This window comes from Taudactylus pleione, unplaced genomic scaffold (genome assembly GCF_031769625.1).
Source record: "Taudactylus pleione unplaced genomic scaffold, aTauple2 ptg000799l, whole genome shotgun sequence".
NCBI lineage: Eukaryota > Metazoa > Chordata > Amphibia > Anura > Myobatrachidae > Taudactylus > Taudactylus pleione.
The window spans coordinates 429540-451512 of record NW_028285201.1 but is presented as its reverse complement, the minus strand read 5'-3'; the positions used below and the strand labels follow the sequence as shown (position 1 = coordinate 451512).

At 48.0% G+C, this 21973-nt stretch overlaps 1 protein-coding gene across 1 annotated transcript in view; it reads right to left on the bottom strand.

Moving 5' to 3' along the window:
* LOC148474932 (capping protein, Arp2/3 and myosin-I linker protein 2-like) overlaps nt 1–21973 on the bottom strand; it is a 970125-nt gene that overhangs the window by 711902 nt on the left and 236250 nt on the right. Inside the window, exon 16 of the mRNA XM_088457971.1 lies at nt 7677–7734. Coding sequence (XP_088314097.1) covers nt 7677–7734 — 58 coding nt within the window. The remainder of the gene's footprint in view (nt 1–7676; nt 7735–21973) is intronic.

The following is a 21973-nucleotide window of genomic DNA, read 5'->3' as shown; positions in this document are numbered from 1 at the left end:
AGCGGCTGCAGTCACAAAAAAAAAAAATACTGGGACTCCCAGCCCGCCCCCCACCCCCCACAGCAGCAGTATAGCAGACAGTCTGGCAGTGGAATTATGTGGCAGTGCCAGGGGGGGGGGAGCGGGCGGGCGGCGGGGGCTGGGAGTCCGATTAATACTCGAACTCCCAGCCCCCGCCGCCGGCCCGCCCGCAAGATCCCCGGCGCTCCCCCGACACATACTGGCCGCAGGATCAACAATTCAGCGGCCGGGCCACTTACATCTTACGGCCGCTGCCCGGCGCCGAACTCTGCAGGTACGGAGGCGCGGCAGACAGTCCACAGCGGCGCTGAGTGGAGTCACGGTGCCTGCCTGGGAACTGGCTGGGAGGGGCTTGTGCGCTGCAGCTCCCCCTACAGCCAGCCCAGGCAGTGTCACAGTCTTCCTGAAAAAAAAATAAAAAATGTTTTAAGCAGCGCTGCTCGCCGGGTCGAACAGGGGGGTTTCCAGGGACTCGGAAACCCCCCCTGCGTGCGCGGGTGATGTGCTGGTTCTTAATATACAGGGGACCCCTATGCATTTTGTCCCCTGTATTTTTAGAACCAGGACAGGCTTTATATAGCCCAGGGCTGGTTATGCTTTTTTTTTTGGGTGAGGGCTGCACAACTATTTATTTTTTTAAACGTTTTGCATAAGTACACACAGAAACTAGGGGTGTGCACCGGCCACTTTTCGTGTTTTGGTTTTGGATCTGGATCTTTCTTCGTGTTTTGGATCTGGATTGGTTTTGCCAAAACCACCCTTCCGTGTTTTGGGTTCTGGGTTTTGTGTTTTGGATCTGTATTTTTTTGAAAAAAAGCATAAAAACAGCTAAAATCACAGAATTTGTAGGTTTTTCTGCTCCTATGCTATTATTAACCTCAATAACCTTAATTTCCACTCATTTCCAGTCTATTCTGAACACCTCACACTAGTGTTTTTATGTCCAAAAGGTTGCACCGAGGTAGCTGGATGACTATGCTAAGCGACACGAGTGGGCGGCACAAACACGTGACCCATCTAGGAGTGAAACTGCAGTGGCAGACAGGATGGCAGTTTGAAAAACTAGGCCCCAAACAGTACATAATGCAAAGAAAAAAAAGAGGTGCAAGATGGAATTGTCCTTGGGCCCTCCCACCCACCCTTATGTTGTATAAACAGGACATGCACACTTTAACAAACCAATCATTTCAGCGCCAGGGTCTGCCACACAACTGTGGCTGAAATGATTGGTTCGTTTGGGCCCCCACAAAACAAGCTGGCAATTAATCTATCCCTGCACAAACTGGCTCTACGGAGGCAAGAAGTCATCCTCATCCTCCTCATCCACCGATTCCTCACCCTCTTCAGTGTGTACATCCTCATCCTCACAGAGTATTAATTCATCCCCGCTGGAACCACAGGTCCCTCTGTACGTTCTGGAGGCTGGTCTCCCTGGAAGAGTTGATAATTCATTTTATGAACATCATCTTCTCCACATTTTGTGGAAGCAACCTCCTACGCCTTTCGCTGACAAGGTTCCCGGCTGCACTAAACACTCTTTCGGAGTACACACTGGAGGGGGGGCAACTCAGGTAAAATAGAGCCAGTTTGTACAGGGACCTCCAAATTGCTTCTTTTTCCTGCCAGTACAGGTACGGACTGTCTGACATGCCTACTTGGATGCTGTCACCGATGTAATCCTTTAACAGACAGACGCACGCTTGTCGCTGCTGCTTTGAGGATGCAAGTGCGGCTACAGCCCACACAATTCACAAAGACAGAAAAAAGAAGAAGAATATTTTAATTGTTTGTGTAGCACACTTTGAGGGTGTCACCACCCTTTAACAGACAGACGCACGCTTGTCGCTGCTGCTTTGAGGATGCAAGTGCGGCTACAGCCCACACAATTCACAAAGACAGAAAAAAGAAGAAGAATATTTTAGTTGTTTGTGTAGCACACTTTGAGGGTGTCACCACCCTTTAACAGACAGACGCACGCTTGTCGCTGCTGCTTTAAGGATGCAGGTGCGGCTACAGCCCACACAATTCACAAAGACAGAAAAAAGAAGAAGAATATTTTTATTGTTTGTGTAGCACACTTTGAGGGTGTCACCACCCTTTAACAGACAGACGCACGCTTGTCGCTGCTGCTTTGAGGATGCAAGTGCGGCTACATCGCACACAAGTCACAAACACATTAAAAAAATCGTTTTTTATTTTTTGGAGCACTTTGAGAGTTACACCACCCTTTAACAGACAGACGCACGCTTGTCGCTGCTGCTTTGAGGATGCAAGTGTGGCTACAGCCCACACAATTCACAAAGACAGAAAAAAAAAGAACAATATTTTTATTGTTTGTGTAGTACACTTTGAGGGTGTCACCACCCTTTAACAGACAGACGCACGCTTGTCGCTGCTGCTTTAAGGATGCAGGTGCAGCTACAGCCCACACATTTCACAAAGACCGAAAAAAAAGAACAATATTTTTATTGTTTGTGTAGCACACTTTGAGGGTGTCACCACCCTTTAACAGACAGACGCACGCTTGTCGCTGCTGCTTTGAGGATGCAGGTGGAATCTAGACGGGATTTGGAACCGGGGACACACTACCTCCATCGATTGTCTAAATCCCACTGCACTAATGGCGGATACCGGACGCACGTCTAACAGCAACATAGCAGTCAAGGCCTCAGTTATACGTTTTGCTTCAGGATGACTGCTGTCGTACTTCATCCTCATCGTTAGGGACTGTTGGAGGGTCAATTGTTTAGTAAAAGTAGTGATGTTCCTACTTCCTCTCTGGGATGATGAACAACTCCCAGCAGCAGCAATAGCACTAGGAGGAAGTGGTTCTTGATCTTTCCCTATTTTATTTTTAGCGGAGAAAGTTTGGTCCTCCATTTATGTTATATTGATATATACGTGCGGCTAAAGCGCACACAAATATTTTTGCTGGAGAGTAGTGCACTTTGTGGGTTACACCACCCTTTAAGAAATGAGCCAGCCGGCTCTTTACTTATGGGACACAGGCGCACGCTTGGCGCTGCTCCTTTGTTGATGCACGTGCAGCCACAGTGCACACAAGTCACAAACACAGAAAATATATATTTTTTTGGTTTGGAGTGTACTTTGGGGGTTACAGAACCCTTTAACGGTCAAGCCAGCCGGCCCTTTACTTATGACACAGGCACACGCTTGGCACTACTTTGTTGATGCACGTGCGGCTACTGCGCACACAATTCACAAACACAGAAAATAATTTTTTTTTTAGCACTTGGGGGGAGCACCCCTGATGGACAGAGCATCCCCTGGACAACACTACAGCACCCCTTTAGAACTGGGACTCTGCACAGGACTTTGGAGTGGACACAGCCCCTATGGACAACTGACTGCAGAACACAGTCCAGCCAGCCCCTATGGACTTTGGAGGAGTGGACACAGCTAGTATGGACAACAGCAGCACAGCACAACACAGCCAGGCCCTATGGACTTTGGAGGAGTGGACACAGCCCCTATGGACAACAGCAGCACAGCACAACACAGCCAGCCCCTATGGACTTTGAAGGAGTGGACAACAGCAGCACAGCACAGCACAGCACAGCACAACACTACTCTGCACTACACTACACTACACAGCCCAGCCAGCCCTAACTCCCACCCTCCCTCTTCACTGTCCACAGCCGAGTGAGAAAATGGCACCGACGCGGGTACCTTATATAGGTTCCAAAACCCGCGAGACTCGGAAGGCGGGATGATGACGTTTTGCCTTGATTTCAGATCCGAGTCAGGCGGGAAAAGTCGAGCCTGACTCGGATCTGCCTCGGATCGGGGGGGCTCGGGGGGGTTCGGATTTCAGAAATCCGAACCCGCTCACCCCTAACAGAAACATGCACGTATCCTATGGATATGTGCATGTTTCTGTGTTACTCTGACCTGCTCAGGATATACTTGCTATCCTGAAGCTGGTCTATTATTTGGGGACTTTTGATTATCTTTTTTTTGCGAGTCTGAAACTCGCACCTTATTACATTGGGTGAGTTGATAGTTTTCCCATTGAAAACATCTGGTTGCGATTTTGAGACTGGAGATTTTTAGTAACTCTGAACTGACACCCTATTACATTGGTGAGTCGTGAAAAAGTGCGAGTTTAGCACAAAACTTTGCAATTTACCAAAACAGACACCCTATTACGTTCGGCCCAACATCCTCAAACCGCCAGTATAAAATTTTTTTCAAACCTCTCCAACAACTACTGTATATTATTATCTCTCTACTTCTGCTTCTATTAGCTGGTGACATATCACCAAATCCAGGTCCCACCCACATGCCCCACTCACAATGGAATATAAATCCAGCAAACTTCAGACACATCACATGTCTCCCATCAACCTCCAAGTTACTAAAATGTGCATAATGGAATGCACGCGGTTTGCAACAAACTAACATCTATCCATGACCTTTTATCTCAAATAACTTCAACCTTCTGGCGATAACAATAACATGGCTCACACAATCAGACACTGTCTCCGATGCAGCGCTTTCACACAGTGGCCTATACTTCACACACTCCTCCAGGCCTGGTAATAGTAAAGGAGGTGGGGTTGGAATATTACTGTCCCATTCTTTCACATAACACAAATCTTGTATAAATACCATCACTCACATTTACAACATTTGAAGTACAGTCTATCAAGAATTTCACCCCTGTCACTCTGCATGTTGCTGCAGTCTACTGTCCAAAATGGGTATGAAGTCCCAGTAGCTGAAGAGCTGCTGGTTTATATCCTGAGGCCGGAAGTCCGAAGGGAGAAGATCCCGACAGGGCAGGTAAGTACCCTATCCCTACCCCTCTTTCCCTCCTAACCCTCCCTTAGTGGTGCCTAACCCTAACCCCTCCTTACCGTACCCCCGCTAGGGGTGCCTAACCCTAACCTTCCTCCCAAAACCTAACCCTGCTTTGCTCCCTAAACCTAATACTCCCCCACCCCCTGCTCAGCTAACGCTAAGTGCGCCCCGGGCTTACCTCTTTCTGTCTGCGTTGCATTCTGGTGTCAGTATTTCAATGCCTATCTTAAGTCCCTTGCCGGGATTCGGATGTTGGTATTGAGACCAGCGGCCGCATCCCTACTGCCCACCTGGGCCACCCCAACAATTTCTGTAACATTTTTTCTGCCCGACTCCTTATCTTTCTATCCTGTGACATCTCCATCATCAACGTGGGTGATTTCCATATCCCTATTGACTACTCTCTCTAACTTAGGCCCTGATTCAGAGCCGGACGCTCTGACAGAGCGCTCGCTCTGAATCAGGGCCGATTTTCTTGATTTTTAGAGCGGCCTCCTGGCCGCTCGTATAGCTGTGGGTGACCACCCACAGCTATAGCGAGCAGCCAGGAAGATGGTTGCGATGGTCAAGACCATCGCGACCATCGGGCTTGCGACGAGACCCTTGTGGTAGGGTCTCGTTGCCGCAAGCCCTGGAGTGCTTTCGGCTGTTTGACAAGTGATGTCAGTGGGGCCGGCCCCAGACGGTAGGCATTCCCATGGGAACGCCTCCGTCTCAGCAGCCACGCCCACCAAAGGGGGCATGCTGTCACTCAACATCGACAGCACGCCCCCTTTGGTATGAGACCCGGAGCGACGGTTTGCCCGTCGCTATCCTGGACTCACGCATGCGCACGACGGAGCCGGCTCCATCGTGCGCATGCGCACTGGGCCACCATCGACCCGCTTCGAAGCGCTCAGCGCTCGCGAGCGGGTCTGAATCAGGCCCTTAATCTCTTGGCCTCTCCCAATGGACTGACTCCACTACTCATTAGGATGGCCACAGCCTTGATCTTGTATTCACCAAACTATGCTCAGTTTGTGAATTCACTAATGCTCCTTTCCCTCTCTCAGATCACAACCTTATCACCTGTACACTCTTCTACTATCTAAACCACAATGTCATTGAAATAAACCAAACCTTCTCAAACGTGTGCATTCACTTCTCCAGAGACTGCTGTATCACACTTGAACCAGATTCTAGAAATAACCCTCAATGAGTGGCTCCAGCTACCCATCACACTCCACGTAGACTTAGACATCAACTGTGGCATTCTAAACTAACAAGACACCTACGAAAACTCTCACGTACAGTATAACATCAGTGGCGTAATTCTCATACTCCGGGTGACTTCCTCACATATAATACTTTCTACCACTCTTATCGTAATGCTCTGTACACTGCCAATCAAACATATTTAAAATTTCTCATCTCTGTCCAAGCCTCTAACCCCAAGCGACTTTTAATACATTTAAGTCACTTCTTACCCCTCTTGCACCCAACCCACCAGCTACTGTCTGTACACAAGCTCTTGCTTCCTACTTCAAGGACAAGATTGCTAAAATCCGAAATTAAATTATATGATCTTCCTCAGACAGAGATCTGCTTAATTCCCTACTTGAACCCTCTGGCACATTCTCTTCATTTAAACCCACAAATGAAGATGAAGTATCTACATTCTTCTCATCCTCTACTATACAACCTCTCCTCTTAATCATATACCCTCACAAACCAATAAAGCTTTCTCCTGTGCTCATCCCAACTCTAACTAAAATCTGTAATCTCTCTCTACTGGTATCTTTCCATCACTGTTCAAGCATGCAGTGATTATTCCCATTCTAATAAAAAAAATTGTCCCCAACTCTCTCTCCAATTACTTTCCCAGATCCCTTGCCCCTCCAAGCTACTTGAGAGACTTGCCTCCACTTGCCTCACACACTTTCTTAACTCATACAACTTATTGGACTCACTTCAGTCAGGCTTTCATTCCCCACAATACACAGAGACAGCACTGACCAAGGTAGTGAATGATCTGGCCACTACCAAGTCTAAAGGCCATTACTTTTTATTCTTCTAGATCTCACTGCTGCTTTTGACACTGTTGAGCACTCTCTTCTTATACAAACAATACAACCCCTAGGTCTTCAGGACACAGCACTTTCTTGGTTCTCATCCTACCTATGTAATCGCTCTTTCAGTGTTCATTTTTCTGTTCATGCCTCCTCTTTGCTACCTCTATCAGTTGGAATAACACAAGGCTCTGTCTTAGGTCCTCTGCTTTTCTCAATTTATACCACCTCTCTTGGTAAACTAATCAGCTTTCAGATTTCAGAACCATCTGTATGCAGATGATACTGAAATCTATGGACAATAAGTAGAACTGCCCACATAATTACATCCTGACCTATTTACATTACTTTTCACAGTACACACATACCCTCACATTTTCTTTCTTCACTTTCATATCCTCCTAACCTTAGGCCAATATTTCTATGTGACTAAATCATACAGCCAACCAAGAGCCTCTGAAATCTGGTTGGACCAATATGCAATATGTAGCACCTATTCTTGTGTATCAATGCCTATTTCCCTATAGATTGTAAGTTTGCGAGCAGGGCCCTCTTACCTCTGTGTCTGTCTGTCATTACCCAGTTTTCTTCTATTAATGTAGTTTCTAATTGTACAGCATAACTGATATGCTGCGCTATAGAAGAAACTGTTATTAATAATAATACTTATATGTGATCACAAGTCTATTATGAAACTGACTACACTTGCTGTTGACAGATATATGTGTGGCACAATATATATTATATTTACAATTGCAACTAATTAAAGATACTTAAACATACACAATCTTCATCTTGTAGCAGCTGGACAATGCGATGGAGAACTTCTGCCACAGAGGTGCTAAAATAGAAAATAATCTTTATTAACACATGCATAAAATACAACTGTTTTGAAATACAATTATAAACTTCATTGCAGATCAAGATTTTGTATGTTTAGAGCGCAGAACTGTACTTTTAACTCTAATTTTCAAGGTGTCTGTACAGAACTAAAATTGTATCTACTCCCAACTAGAAGAACAAACTGTAGAACTCCTGTATTTGGAGCTGCTGCCACTTGTCAGATACCCAGGTCACAACAATCAATTTTGCTACTCCATGCAAGAAAACATTGAAGTATTATAGCATTTAAAAGTCAAGACAGGAAAAAATCCTGTATGCTGTGGCAGAAGAATCTGGTAACAGATACCAAATAACCATTGTTTTCATAGTTGAGAAAGGGAAATACACCACAAGTTCAGTTCTACTGAATATGGTGGTGATTTTTTTGTTTTGTTTTTTAGGGGCCTATTTATCATCACTTAAGTGAATTTTTTTACAAACATATCAACAAACATAGGGCCTGATTCAGACCCGGTCGCAAGCGCTGAGCGCTCGCAACCGGGTCGATGGTGGCCCACAGCGCATGCGCACGATGGAGCCGGCTCCAGCGTGTGCATGCGCGAGACCCGGCTAGTGACGGTCAATCCGTCGCTCCAGGTCTCACACCAAAGGGGGCGAGCTGTCGATGTTGAGTGACAGCTCGCCCCCTTTGGTGGACGGGGCGGGGGGTGGCTGCCCAAATGGAGGCGTTCCTATTAGAACGCCTGCCGTTTGGGGGCGGTCCCACTGATATCACGAGTGATGTCAGTGGAGAAATTCCGGCTCTGTTAGAGCCGAAATCTCTCTGGGGCTTGCGGCCACGAGACCCTACCACAAGGGTCTCGTCGCAAGCCTGATGGTCGCGATGGTCTTGACCATCGTGACCAACATCATGGCCGCTCGCAATAGCTGTGAGTGGTCACCCACAGCTATGCGAGCGGTCAAGAGGCCGAGCCAAAAAAAAAAGCCCGGCCCTGATTCAGAGCGAGCGCTCTGTCAAAGCGAGCGGCTCTGAATCAGGCCCATAGTTTTTAAAGCATGTAACACAGGAGATATCACTGATATTCTCCCCTGACAGTTTCCTTCATCCCAACAATTTTTTTTTCCCATAACTTGTGTGTGAAACTGTTCACCATCCTTTCTATATTAAGCTTAGGGGCTGCAATTCGCCACTTGCCACCATCTGCCTCTAGGTCACTAGTGGCACCATTGGTGCAGCAAGTGTGTGTTATGAGCCGCCGCGGCTCACTCTGTCCTGGAGTCTCGGTCGTTGCTAGGCAGGACTCCATTTCTCTTCCAGCCAGCAGCTCTCCGGCGGTCGCTATGTGATGGGAACGCTTGGTGGCCGCAGGGGGTTGTGGACTGGCAGGTACGTGCAGCTTTCCAGCTGCAAGAGACTTTCATCAAAGGGGACTTGCCTGAATAGCTGGTCTCCTATGGCTCCTCTTCCCTTTTTCTGGCAGTCAGCCCTGATGACGCTGCCGTCTATAACTTATGCCTTGCAGTGTGAGCCCCTGGTCTATGTTCCTGGTGCCTGTATTCTTCTGCTTGCCAGTGGTCCTGTTGGTCACAGTTTCTGCTACAGTCCAGATTCGTTCCTGTATTGCTGATCCTGCCATCTTCCAGCTAGAATCCTGAGTAGCTGGCCTGCTACAATCCAGATTATTTCACTCATTGCTGATCCTGCCATCCTCCAGCTAAAATCCTGAGTAGCTGGCCTGTTATTATCCAGATTTGTTCCTGCATTGCTGGTCCTGCCATCCGCAAACTGGAATCCTGAGTAGCTGGCCCACTATGTTCCAGTTTTGTTCCTGTATTGCTGATCCTGCTATCATTCAGCTAGTGTCCTGCATTATTACATTGGGACAACCTCATTCCCTGTCTCTATGCTAGTACTGAGTGACCCAGCCAGGGGGCCGTGACTTGCCAGTCAAATGCAGTGAAATCCAGACTTCCTTGTGAGGGTCCCTGGCGAAGACCGCCGGCGGGTTAGACTCCGCTCCCCTGGTTTGGGTCTTTGCCAACACTCTGCTAGCTTATGAGCTCACAGCCTTCTACATGTCGGGGGCACCCAAGATATTAACCTGGCTTAGTACTCTAAGTGGGTGAAGACTCCTTTGGGAGTTCATAACATTATAACCGGCCAAAAATACTGAGAAGCCAATGGGAGTCGAGTTCTAAGATGGATCAATCTGTACAGAATCCTGCTCAAATCCTTGCTGGTCCGATTCAAGGACTGACTCAGAAACTTCAAGAACGCTCTATCCAAGTGGCCTCTTAGGAAAATCAAATTAGGGCAGTTTCTCCTGCTCATGGAGTAAAAGAGCGTAAAGTTAATCTCTCAGACAGGTTTTCCATAGATCGTAAAAAAAAAAAAAATTTTCAGGAAATCTACAAATTATATTTCAAGCTCCGATCGCAATCATCAGGTCCCGAGGCTCAGCAAGTAGAAATTATCATCTCTCTACTATACTACATCAAAGATATCACCATTCTTCTGCAATTTTGGATGCCACCCTAAAGCCAATGATTTTGATCCAGTACAGATGGGTGACTTCCAGCTTGGTGGGCTGACAGTGGAATCTGGAGAAAAGTACATTAAGCTTTAAAATGGGCTACAAAAGACCTTGTACATTTAAGGTGGGAGACCTTGTCTGACTATTAATATCGACATATCAAAAGTTGGACCGTAAAATCATTTGCCTTTTCGGATCATTGGAAGAACTAAACCTTAGCTTTTTGTCTTTAGTTGCCTAGGTCCTTTAAGATTAACAAAACATTTCATTGTTCTCTCCTTAAACCAGCCTTTCATTCCTCCAGTTTTAGGATTGGCCGTGTCCGGAAACCATTTCCTGTTCTGGTTCAGAATAATGTAGAATTTGTTGTGGAGAAGATCTTAGACTCCAAACTGGTTTATGAGCAAGTCAAGTTCCAGGTCCACTGAAGGGCTATGGTCCTGAAGAGAGGTTTTGGATTTCTGAGAGATGCTTACATGCCTCGAAATTAAAGAGAATTCTTTAAAGAATTTCCTTGGAAGCCGGGATCTAAGGGTTCATTGAGCCACCACGGCTCACTCCGTCCTGCAGTCTCAGTTGTTGCTAGGCAACCGGTATGTCATTACTCTTCCATCCAGTGGCTCCCCACTAGTCGCTAGGTAACAGGGACGCCTGGTGGGTGCAGGGGTTCTGGGCTGACAGGGGTTCTGGGCTGACAGTTACGTGCAGCTCTCCAGCTGCAAGAGATTTTCATCAAATGGGGCTTACCTGAATAGCTGGCCTCAGACTGGATCCTCTTCCCTTTATCTGGCAGTCAGCCCTGCCAGATGCTGCTGGTTACAGCTTATGCCTTGCAATGTGAGCCTTTATTCTTCTGCTTGCCAGTGGTCCTGTTGGTCCCAGTACCTGCATTGGTCCAGATTCATTCCTGCATTGCTAGTCCTGCCATCTTCTAGCTAGAATCCTGAGTAGCTGGTCTGTTACAATCGAGATTTGTTCCTGCATTGCTGGTCCTGCAATCCTCAAGCTAGAATCTTGAGTAGCTGGACCGTTACGATCCAGTTTTGTTCCTGTATTGCTGATCCTGCCATCATTAGGGTAGTGTCCTGCAATACTACATCGGGACAACCACATTCCCTGTATCTGCACTAGTAATGAGTGACGCAGCCAGGGGGTCATGACCTGCCCGTCGGACACCGCAAAGTCCAAACTTCCGTGCAGGGGTCCCTGCCAAAGACCGCCAGTGGGTTAGACTCTGTGCCCCTGGTTTGGGTCTTTGCCAACACTCAGTGCTAGCTTACAAGCTCACAGCCTTCTACATGTTAGGGACACCCAACATATAACCTGGCTTACTACCCTAAAGGATTAAAGAGTCCTTCGGGAGTTCATAACAGTGTGCCACGCTAGGCTGTGGCATTTGCTGGGTTTCCCTGAAGATTAACTCAGGGGGTGGTCCAGATGGCTGCACAACCTCTTAGCCTTCCCTCTATGGCACCTCAGCCTGCTCCATCTGTATCCACTCCTGATTCATTGGCGACGGCCAATGTCCTGGTTGCTTTAGCTGGCGCTTTGGCTTCAGGGAGGGAGAGAGAAAAAATACCTTTGTCAGTCACCGTAATTCTCGAAGCTATGAGAGGGAGTTCCCATCGGCTCCAGCGGGAGCCCCAGTGCTGTAGACACACATTTCACCCGTAAAACAAGGGCTTGCTCTCCAATCTTCCTCATATATTGCAGTGTAATCTATTGTCAGCTTATAGGAACACCAACATTTTGCCAGCAAACACAAATGATTTTTTTGTCTTCTTGATTGATTATTTTGATTGGGTTGCGCAAAGACTTAAGAGTCACATAATTACTAATCTTCTTTTCAAGTGCTTGATTCAAACCAGACTTGTTGCTGTATGACTATACGTTATAAAAATTTCATTGTATAATAAGAACATTTTAATTTGTTATTTTACTATCTTGGAACAGGGAGCATGAACTGAGGGCCTTATTCAGACCCGCTCGCGAGCGCTGAGCGCTCGCAAGCAGGTCGATGTTGCCTAAGTGCGCATGCGCGCGACGGAGGCAGCTCCGTCGTGCGCATGCGCGAGACCCGAATAACGACGGCCAAGCCGTCGTTATGGGTCTCGCACCAAAGGGGGCGTGCTGTCAATGGTGATTGACAGCACGCCCCCTTTGGTGAGCGTGCCGGGGGTGTGGCTGCCCAGATGGAGGCGTTCCCATGGGAACGACTACCATCTGGGGCCGGCCCCACTGACATCACTAGTGATGTCAGTGGGAGTGCTTTTGGCTCTGATAGAGCCGAAAGCACTCCAGGGCTTGCGGCAGCGAGACCCTACTGCAGGGTCTCGTCACAAGCCCGATGGTCGCGATGGTCCTGACCATCGCGACCATCATTTTGGCCGCTCGATATAGCTGTGGGTGGTCACCCACAGCTATGCGAGCAGCCAGGAGGCCGCTCCAAAAAGGAGCAGGGACGGCCCTGATTCAGAGCGAGCGCTCTGTCAGAGCCTGAATGTCTGCTACGAATTTTCATTCATATTGAAAAAAACTTTAATGTAATTATTTGTGTCAGAGAAAACATCTGCAGTACTGATATTTACGCCTTTGTGTTAGATATGGTGATGTGAGAAGAACCTCTTTATGATCACGGAATATTGTTAACTCCAGGCCTGATTCAGCAAGGATCGCTATTCTGTTAATACGCACACAACGCACTTCCTAATATCAGCTGTGATATGCAAATGTTTGCATTCGCATTACCTAACATAAGGACGCCCACTTACCCTTACTCCCATCCATATACTTTGACAACATAGTGAAATGATCAGTAACATCGAACCCATATGCACAGTTAAGGTAGATCAGACCTCGCTCAAGAACTGCTAACTTCAGCGCACACTATGAGGCCTCAAGCTGCGTCTGGTATCGCAGTGGATAATTTATGCACGCCCCTGCAACACCGTTGAAACGCACTGACATGCCTGCATTCACCCGACCACCCACAAACGCCAATTCCTGTCACTCACTCTGCGATGGGTCTGCATTGCCACTGTGATGGCAGTTCTAATCGCAGCAGCTGGTTCGTGCACTCAGGGGCGTAGAGAGCCATGCCGGGCCCCGGTAAAGAGGGGGCGTGGCCTAATAGATGAAGGCGTGGCTACGCCCTCTGTGTGCTGGGCTGCTGCAGAGGGAGGGAGGGGGGAGGAAGTGAGGGGGGGCGGCGCCAGACCCGGGCCCTTACCGGGCCCCTCTGGAAGCCCGGGCCCGGGTAAACTGTACCCGCTCCCCCCCCCTCTCGGCGCCCCTGTGTGCACTGCGTACGCATACACAGTGCAAAATAATTGTCCGATTGTGTGCATATTAGCAACTGTGATTCTTGCTGAATCAGGCCCTGTAAACATTACAATACCTATTGTTATTATAAACGAAAAGGGAAAACTCTATCAGAAGCGATTACAGATATTTCATAGGTCAGCAGATAGGGATAGGACTATTATAGTCCATATAATATGCATGCATATCCTTTTCCAAGCTTTGAACTCTATCCCACTAACACTGGGATTTTTATTAAGTGAACATTATCACCCAGTCAATAACTATAAATTAGGAAGGTGTATCATCAGTGTATTGTCGCTATATATTTACAATTTTATATAAAAAAATCTTTTCTGCTTTTTCCTCATTTTAATTATATTAATTAATTTATATTTTAGAACATATAAGTAAATTTTTGAATAAATATTTGACATTTGATATTTTATGAAGTGATCACAAAGCTGTGCCCCCACCAAGGGGTCTTCCTTTCCCTGTTTACAAATTTCACTTTTTTCTAAACAAAGTTTCTTTGAGTATGCACCTGCACTGTTGTTAATCCAAGGGAGCACCACCAACATATATATATATTGTGATATGATCGGGGTAGGGGGTCCCTCTCCTGGGGTAGACTGACACCTCCTTACACACAGCAGCCAGGAAACAGCAGTAGTCGTCGGTTTTCATGCAAGCTGATCGGCACTAGTTTTTATTGTGTGACACCAATAATCCAACAAACAAAACAAAAATAAACCTAGCCCATCTGGGCTCTAACTAGACCGGTAACTCCCTCTCTACATGTGGCAGGGCCTACTGCCTTACCACAAACATAGTACATACCAATGTCACAGTGTCTCAGAACAAAACCTCAAAGTCTGTTCTCCCCAGGGTGTGTGAGACACTGCATCAAAACTCTACACAGCTCTTATGAGCCACTTCCAGGTGTAATCATTAATTAGCCTGCTCTCAGGCTGAAAAGCCCAACACCTGAAGTGGCCCTGTGGATGGAGTCCTCCCTTCTCTCTCACACCCACACCCCCAGGACCCATTATCTGGCTTTTACCTAAAGCCGACACTCAGATCTGTTTGTAAAACTTTTGTTAACTCTTTTTCTTCGAGGTCCATGGGGTCCACAGCCATTACGTTGGGGTATATGGATTCATCCAGGCACCAAACAGTTAATTCAAGCCCTCGGCTCCCAGGATGCACCAGGTCCTCCCCATATACCCCACCCCTGGTCACAGGGCGTCAGTTTGTTATAAATCCCATTAAGAGAAGGCAAAACAGATAAGAAGGAAGGACATATGTTCTCTAGACCAATATCTCACCAAAGAGGGAAATACCCAGAGATACCAACAATTACCCAATCACACCAGGTGCGTTAGGGTGGGTGTCTTATGGACTCCATTGACCTTGTAGAAAGAGAGTTAACAAAGGTATGTTATACCATTACTCTTATTTTCTTCTTTGGGGTCCATGGGGTCCACAGCTATTACGTTGGGGATATACCCAAGCAGTACCCCTAAGGGCGGGGACGCTCCTGTGTCTCGGAAGAAAGGAGGACCCTGCGCCCGAAGGAGGCATCCTGAGAGGCAAAGGTCAAATGCATAGTACTTAATAAAGGTGTGGACAGACAACCAAGTGGCTGCCTTGCACAATTGTTCCACAGAGGCGCCCCAGCAGGCTGCCCACGAAGGACCTACAGACCGCGTAGAGTGTACCTTGACCGAATCTGGCACCCTACGACCAACCTGAGTGTATGCCTGTGATATAGTCATACGAAGCCATCTTGCTAAGGTCTGTTTATTGGCTGGCCAACCCAGTTTATGGCAGCCATACAGAACAAAAAGAGAATCGGACTTTCTCAAGTTGCTGGTACAATCCACATAAATACATAGAGCACGTACAACATCCAGGGAAGCCTCACCTATGGATAAACCTGAGGCCTGAAAAGCTGGGACCACAATTTCTTCAATTGTATGAAATTGTGATACCACCTTAGGAAGATATCCTGCTCTGGTACGCAGCACCGCTCTATCCTGATGGAAAACTAAGAAAGGAGAGCGAACCGACAGAGCTGCCAGGTCAGACACCCTACGAGCAGAAGCGATTGCTAAAAGAAAAATGGTCTTTGCTGTCATCCACTTGAGATCTACTGATTTCAATGGTTCAAAAGGGGAGCCTGTAATGCCTTAAGCACTAATGATAAATCCCATGGTGCTACCGGGGGAACAAAAGGCGGCTGCACCCTCAAAACATCCTGAAAAAAGGTTCTTATACCAGGTAGCGGAGCAATCCTATGCTGAAACCAAACCCCAAGTGCAGAAGCTTGCACTCTCAGGGAGGTCAGATGGAGACCCACTCTAAACCTGACTGGAGGAAAGAAAGCACTCGGGAGACCTTAAACACACTAGGATCATATTTTCTCAGTTTACACCACTGAAAAAATATGCGCCAAATCCTATAGTAAATGCGGGCTGAAGAAGGCCTCCATGCCCTTATTGTCTTTATTACTGACTCTGAAAACCCCTTGGCTCTGAGGATGGAGGCCTCAAGAGCCACGCCGTCAAAGACCAGCCGAGGAAGATCCTGATACAAGCAGGGACCCTGAACTAACAAGTCCTGCCTCAGAGGAAGAGGCCACGGAATGTCCACAGAGAGATTTGGTAGATCGGTGAACCAATGGTGCCTGGGCCAAGCGGGAGCTATAAGGATCACCACACTGTCTTCCTGTTTGAGTACCTGATGACTCTGGGAAGAAGAGCCAGAGGCGGAAAAAGATACGCCAGCCCGAAATTCCACCTTATCATCAGAGCATCCGTGAATTCGGCTAACTGATCCCTGGTCCTGGACCCATATCTGGGCACCTTGTGGTTGTCTTTCGAAACCATGTGGTCTATCTCTGGAAGACCCCATCTGTCCACCAGGCTCTGGAATACCTGCGGATGGAGAGCCCACTCTCTGGCGTTTATGTTTTGCTGACTCAGGAAGTCTGCTTCCAAAATTAGGACCCCTGGTATAAAGACAGCTGTTATGGCAGGAAGGTGACTCTCTGCCCAGACTAGGATCCTCGACACTTCTGTCATGGCTCCCCGACTTTGAGTGCCCCCCTGCTGGTTTAGATAAGCCACCGTGGTAACATTGTCGGATTGTACTTGCACTGTCTGCTGTGCAATAACCCCTGGGCCTGTACTAGAGCCCTGAAAACTGCTCTCAGTTCCAACACATTTATGGACAGATGTCTCTCTGCCCCCCGTCCATTTCCCTTGGAAGATATGCTGGTCTGTCACCGCTCCCCAACCCCGAAGACTGGCATCGGTGGAGAGGAGAGCCCATTCTGACACCCAAAAGGGGCGATCCTGATTGAGATGGTCCATCCGCAACCACCAAGACAGGGATAACCTCACTTCTCGAGACAACTGGATCCTTTGAGACTTTATTGACTGATACTCCCCATTCCAGCGTGAGAGAATCCACTGCTGTAACAGACGGGAGTGAAATTGAGCATATCGCACCATGCTGAAGGTGGACACCATCGATCCCAGCACTCACATTGCCGAGTTTACTGAGACTCGTCTGTTGTAAAGTAGATTGCATATCCACCCTTGCAGGACTGCAATCTTTTCCTCCGGCAGATACACTCTCTGCCTCACGGAATCCAGACGTGCTCCTAAATGCACCAATTGTTGCACTGGCAGGAGAAAGGATTTCTTCCAGTTTATAACCCAACCATGCCTGAGTAAACAGGCGACCGTCAACTCGAGATGACACAACAGACTCTCCCAGAGACTGTCCCAGTAACAGGAGATCATCCTGATAAGGCAGAATTCTGACACCTTGACGCCAGAGATGTGCTATTATCACTGCCATCACCTTGGTGAACACTTGAGGAGCTGTGGATAAACCAAACGGCAGTGCTTGAAACTGGAAGTGATCCTGCCCCACTGTAAACCGAAGAAACTGCTGGTGGGACAAAGCAATTGGTATATGCAGATAGGCATCCTGGATATCCAGGGATACCATTAAATCCCCTGGTTCCATGGCCAATACGATTGATCGCAGTGTCTCCATGTGAAACCTTGGTACCCGAATAAATGTATTGAGATCCTTTAGGTTTAAAATGGGTCGGAAGGACCCATTTGGTTTCTGAACCAGGAACAGGTTGGAATAAAATCCCTTCTGCACCTGATGCTTTGGCACCTGAATGATCATATCCTGCCTTTAGCAGGGACTGAACAGCCTGTTGTATGGCCAGCGCCTTCACTAAACTCACTGGCTGGGACATGGTAAAGAATCTTTGGGAAGGACTTCTCCAGAATGTCAGAGCATAAACTTGGGAGACCACTTCCCGAACCCAGGCATCTGTTGTGGTGAGATGCCAGGGGTCCCATCAGGCCACAGGCTTATCCTGAGATCTGGAACCCGGGTGTTTATTCTGCCAGGGCTTCTTCGGTAGTGGTTTTCTGCCAAAGCTTGCCCTAGCAGAAGGTTGACCTCTGACTTTTCCCTGTGGCCGAAAGGTGCGAAAGGAAGAAGTTCTCTGCCTGGAACCCAAAGCTGAGGGTAAGCCAGCTGCCTTAGAGGCTGCTACTGAGGCCACAATTTTGTCCAGTTCCGTGCCAAAAAGAATTCCGCCTGAAAAAGGAAGGAACTCTAAGGCCTTTTTGGACCCCACATCCGCCTTCCAATCTCTTAACCATAAGGCTCTACGAGCCATGACAGAGGCTGCTGATGCTTTAGCAGATAGTATAGGACGAAGCCTCCCTAACATAAGACACAATCTCCAGCTGTTCCTTGGACAATTATGGCAGAGATTCAGCCAAAGTTTTCATCCATTCCTTGATGGCCCTGGCAACCCAAGCCGTGGCCATAGCCAGCCGGGTGGCTGCCCCAGAGATTGAAAACATTGCTTTAAGACAACCATCTAGTCTCCTATCTGTAGGGTTTTTAAGAGAACAGGCCGATGGCAATGGCAAAGTGATACTCTTTACCAAATGCACGTGTGTGTCTACTGATGGTGGAACCTGCCACCTAGAACACTGCTCTGAAGGAAACGGATATAAGGCCGAAATCTTTCCGGAAAGATACTACTTATTATCCGGAACCTTCCATGTTTCCCCCAAGAGCTCTGATAAATGCTCTGACCCGGGAAACTCTGCTTTAACTACTCTCTGGCGCTTAAATACCGGCGCCTTCCTTTGTAACTGTTCCTCCTCCTCAATATTTAATACCGCTTTCACTGCCCTAATTAAAAGGGAACATCAGCCACTGGAAAATGATCTCCCTCTTCTCCAGAGAGAGACTCCTGAGAGGATAGCTGTGCCTCCTCGCCCTCCTCCGAGGACAAATCAGAGTCTGTATCTCGGCTGACATGGGCGGCCAAACACCTTCTGGCCTTCGGCTGTACTGACCTGGCCATCTGTGGCTGCTGCTGAAAGGCCATTGAAGATGAAGGAACAGCTTGACTTGTATGCGCATACATATCCATCCAAGATGGCATCATAGGGGGCAAAAACATGGCCAGCTGTAGCGGCTGCGGATATCTCACCACTGGGGCTGCCAGAGCTGCCAACCGTTCCGCCACACGCCAAAATCTGGGAAAAAGAAGTCCAAGGGGGCTCTTGCCCAGAAGCCGGTAAACTTGATTATTTGGGATACTCCTTTAAAACAGTGAGCACACAGACCATTTTGTATAAAGTCCTGAGGGGACAAACCTGCTTTGCAGGCTATACAAGATATTAATAGAGGGGCCTCAGCCACCTGTCCTTCAGACTCCTTTGACATAATCAACTCTTATGCAAGGAACTGAGCACACATGTGAAAATGCTTTTCCCCTTAAACACGACACACACCTGTTGCAGAGGGCAATAAGGAGAAACAGTAGTGATAGGTTAACACTTTGTAACACACACAGATTTTCAAACAAATCACAAACAATGCATATATACATATACTCAACAGAGGTTATGCAATTTAGGCTCCTCAATGAACTACGAACAGCCTTAAGCTTAGTAGCATATGGAGCTTCTGTATAACCGGTCCCAAGGGAGAGGCATACAGAGAGACTGACCCAATACCTCCTGAATAGCAGCCATGGAGAGCACCCAGGAATGGTCTGTGGCAGACTCGTATAGTTGGAGGCTGGGAGGAGCAACCCAAACGCGGGAACCCTTGTGAGGGCCTTAGTTCGGGTTGGGGAGGGGCCGCCAGGGAAGCGTACCCCTCGTATGTTGCGTGGACCCACCCGGTACTCTGACATGGCCGCTGCCATTAATCCTCTGGCTGTCAGGCACTTCACGTCCTGGTGTTCTAGTGAAAGCAGACCCAGGTTACCTCGGTTGCCCACAACAGCAGTGCCCCAGTCAGTCTCCGCCAGAGGAGGGACCGCTAGTGACTGTGGCATCAGCAGCCGTCCATAACAACACTTACCTGCCTCCCCTGTGCCCAGTCGCGGTCCAGAGCCTATGCCACTGCCAAAAGCACTGGACATTTGACCAGTGTTGCGGCATCCCCGCGGGTAGATGGAGCAGGCGACCCGCGCGTCTCCCATCAGACGCTTAGTTGCCACAGACGGCGAAACACGTGCCACCTGTTCAGCAAAAAAACAACAACTTGTCTTCGGGACTGCTCCAGCAGTCCCACTGCTAGTGCGGTGCCTTCTCGCACCAAACTGATGCCCTGTGACCAGGGGCGGGGTATATGGGGAGGACCTGGTGCATCCTGGGAGACGAGAGCTTGAATTAACTGTTTGGTGCCTGGATGAATCCATATACCCCAACATAATGGCTGTGGACCCCATGGACCCCGAAGAAGAAAATGGTTAACGCCAGTTCATACATTTACCTCCATAGTGCAGTTAGGCTGCCATCACACTCTGGGCCTGATTCAGAAATGTAGGTAAACCCAATGGTTATGTACTTGCACCAGCCCTATGTGATCGGCTGTGCATCTCTGTGACAAGCCCGTGACACTTCCATAAGATGCTACTGTACATCTCTGTGCATCTTTTTAGACAGTCCTCCTCCAGTCAATGTCTAGGAATGTCCCTTGCATTTCTGATAGGGTGCATCTAAATTTGTTGTATGACTCTGAAGGAACAAATTCGGGACACAAGCATGGTGTGACTCAGGGGATGCAGTCAGGATATCCCGACACTGCAGGCCCGGCATGGGACTAAAGATAGGTGTCGAAATCCAGATGCCTGTCATTAGCCCCACTACAAAATCCCGACACACTGCATACCGAACGAAGGTGAGCCAGGTGTCTTAGGTTCTAGCCACGGAGGGGCAGGGTTAGGTTTAGGGACCCCCGGGGGTACTTAGCATTAGGCACCCCCAGGGAGGGTTAGGGTAGGAAAAGGGGGGGTTAGGGTAAGGTGCCACTAGAGGGGGTTAGGGTTAGGCACCCCCCCAGAAGGGTTAGGTTTATAGTGTGCAGGGAGGGGGGTTAGGGTTAGGCACTAACGGGGGGAGATTAGGGTTAGGCACTAGCGGGGAGGTTAGGGTTAAGCACAGCTAAGGGAGGGTTAGTGTCCTTACCAGCCCTAATCGGGATTTGCCTCCTTCGATCTTCTGGTATCGGCATTACATACCGATTCCTGACTCAGATGCACGCACAGATTTAAAACATTGCCCAACTGCATACGACATCGGCACCTCTGAATCAGACCCATAGTGTCTTTACAATACATACTTTCCTTTATCTGGTTGCTTTACTATGAACCCCATGGGCCAAATGTAATACAGTGCGAGTATTAGTTAAAAATCCAACTAGCACCTTCTCGCGTTTTTTGAAGGTGCGAGATGGTGCCGGGACTCGCAAATGTAATATCCTGCAAACTTTTGAGCTCATGGCTACAACACTATGCAAATGTGTGGCTGTATTTCCTATGTAACCTCATACCTTTTAATGCAACTAGCATTAAAAGGTGTGTTACACTTACACAGAAGCCTTCAGAGATCAGTGCAATCTGTGAAGGCTTCTGTGTGTTAAAAAAAAGTAGCGACACTAAAAATTAAAAAAAAACGTGCCCCTCCCACAGAAGCATAACCAGCCCTGGGCTCTGTAGAGCCTGTGCTGGTTCTAAAAATACAGTGGATAAAATGTGTAGGGGTCTCCTGTATTTTAAGTACCAGCACAGGGCTTTTCTAAGCTGGTCCTGGTAGTGCAAATACAGGAGACAAAACGAGTAGGGGTCCCCTGTATTTTCTATAACCATCACAAGGCTCTTTCTAACCCTTTCACCGTGACCCCGGCAAAAGCATTAAACCTGACCACTAGTCAGCCCAGGTCAGGGATCCCTGGGGAGGTGGGGACCCGCAATAAAACGCTTTCCCTTCTCCAGGGCCCCCCAGATTTGGGCTGATAGCCCGGGGCTACCCCTGGGTTGATATGTAAATGTGG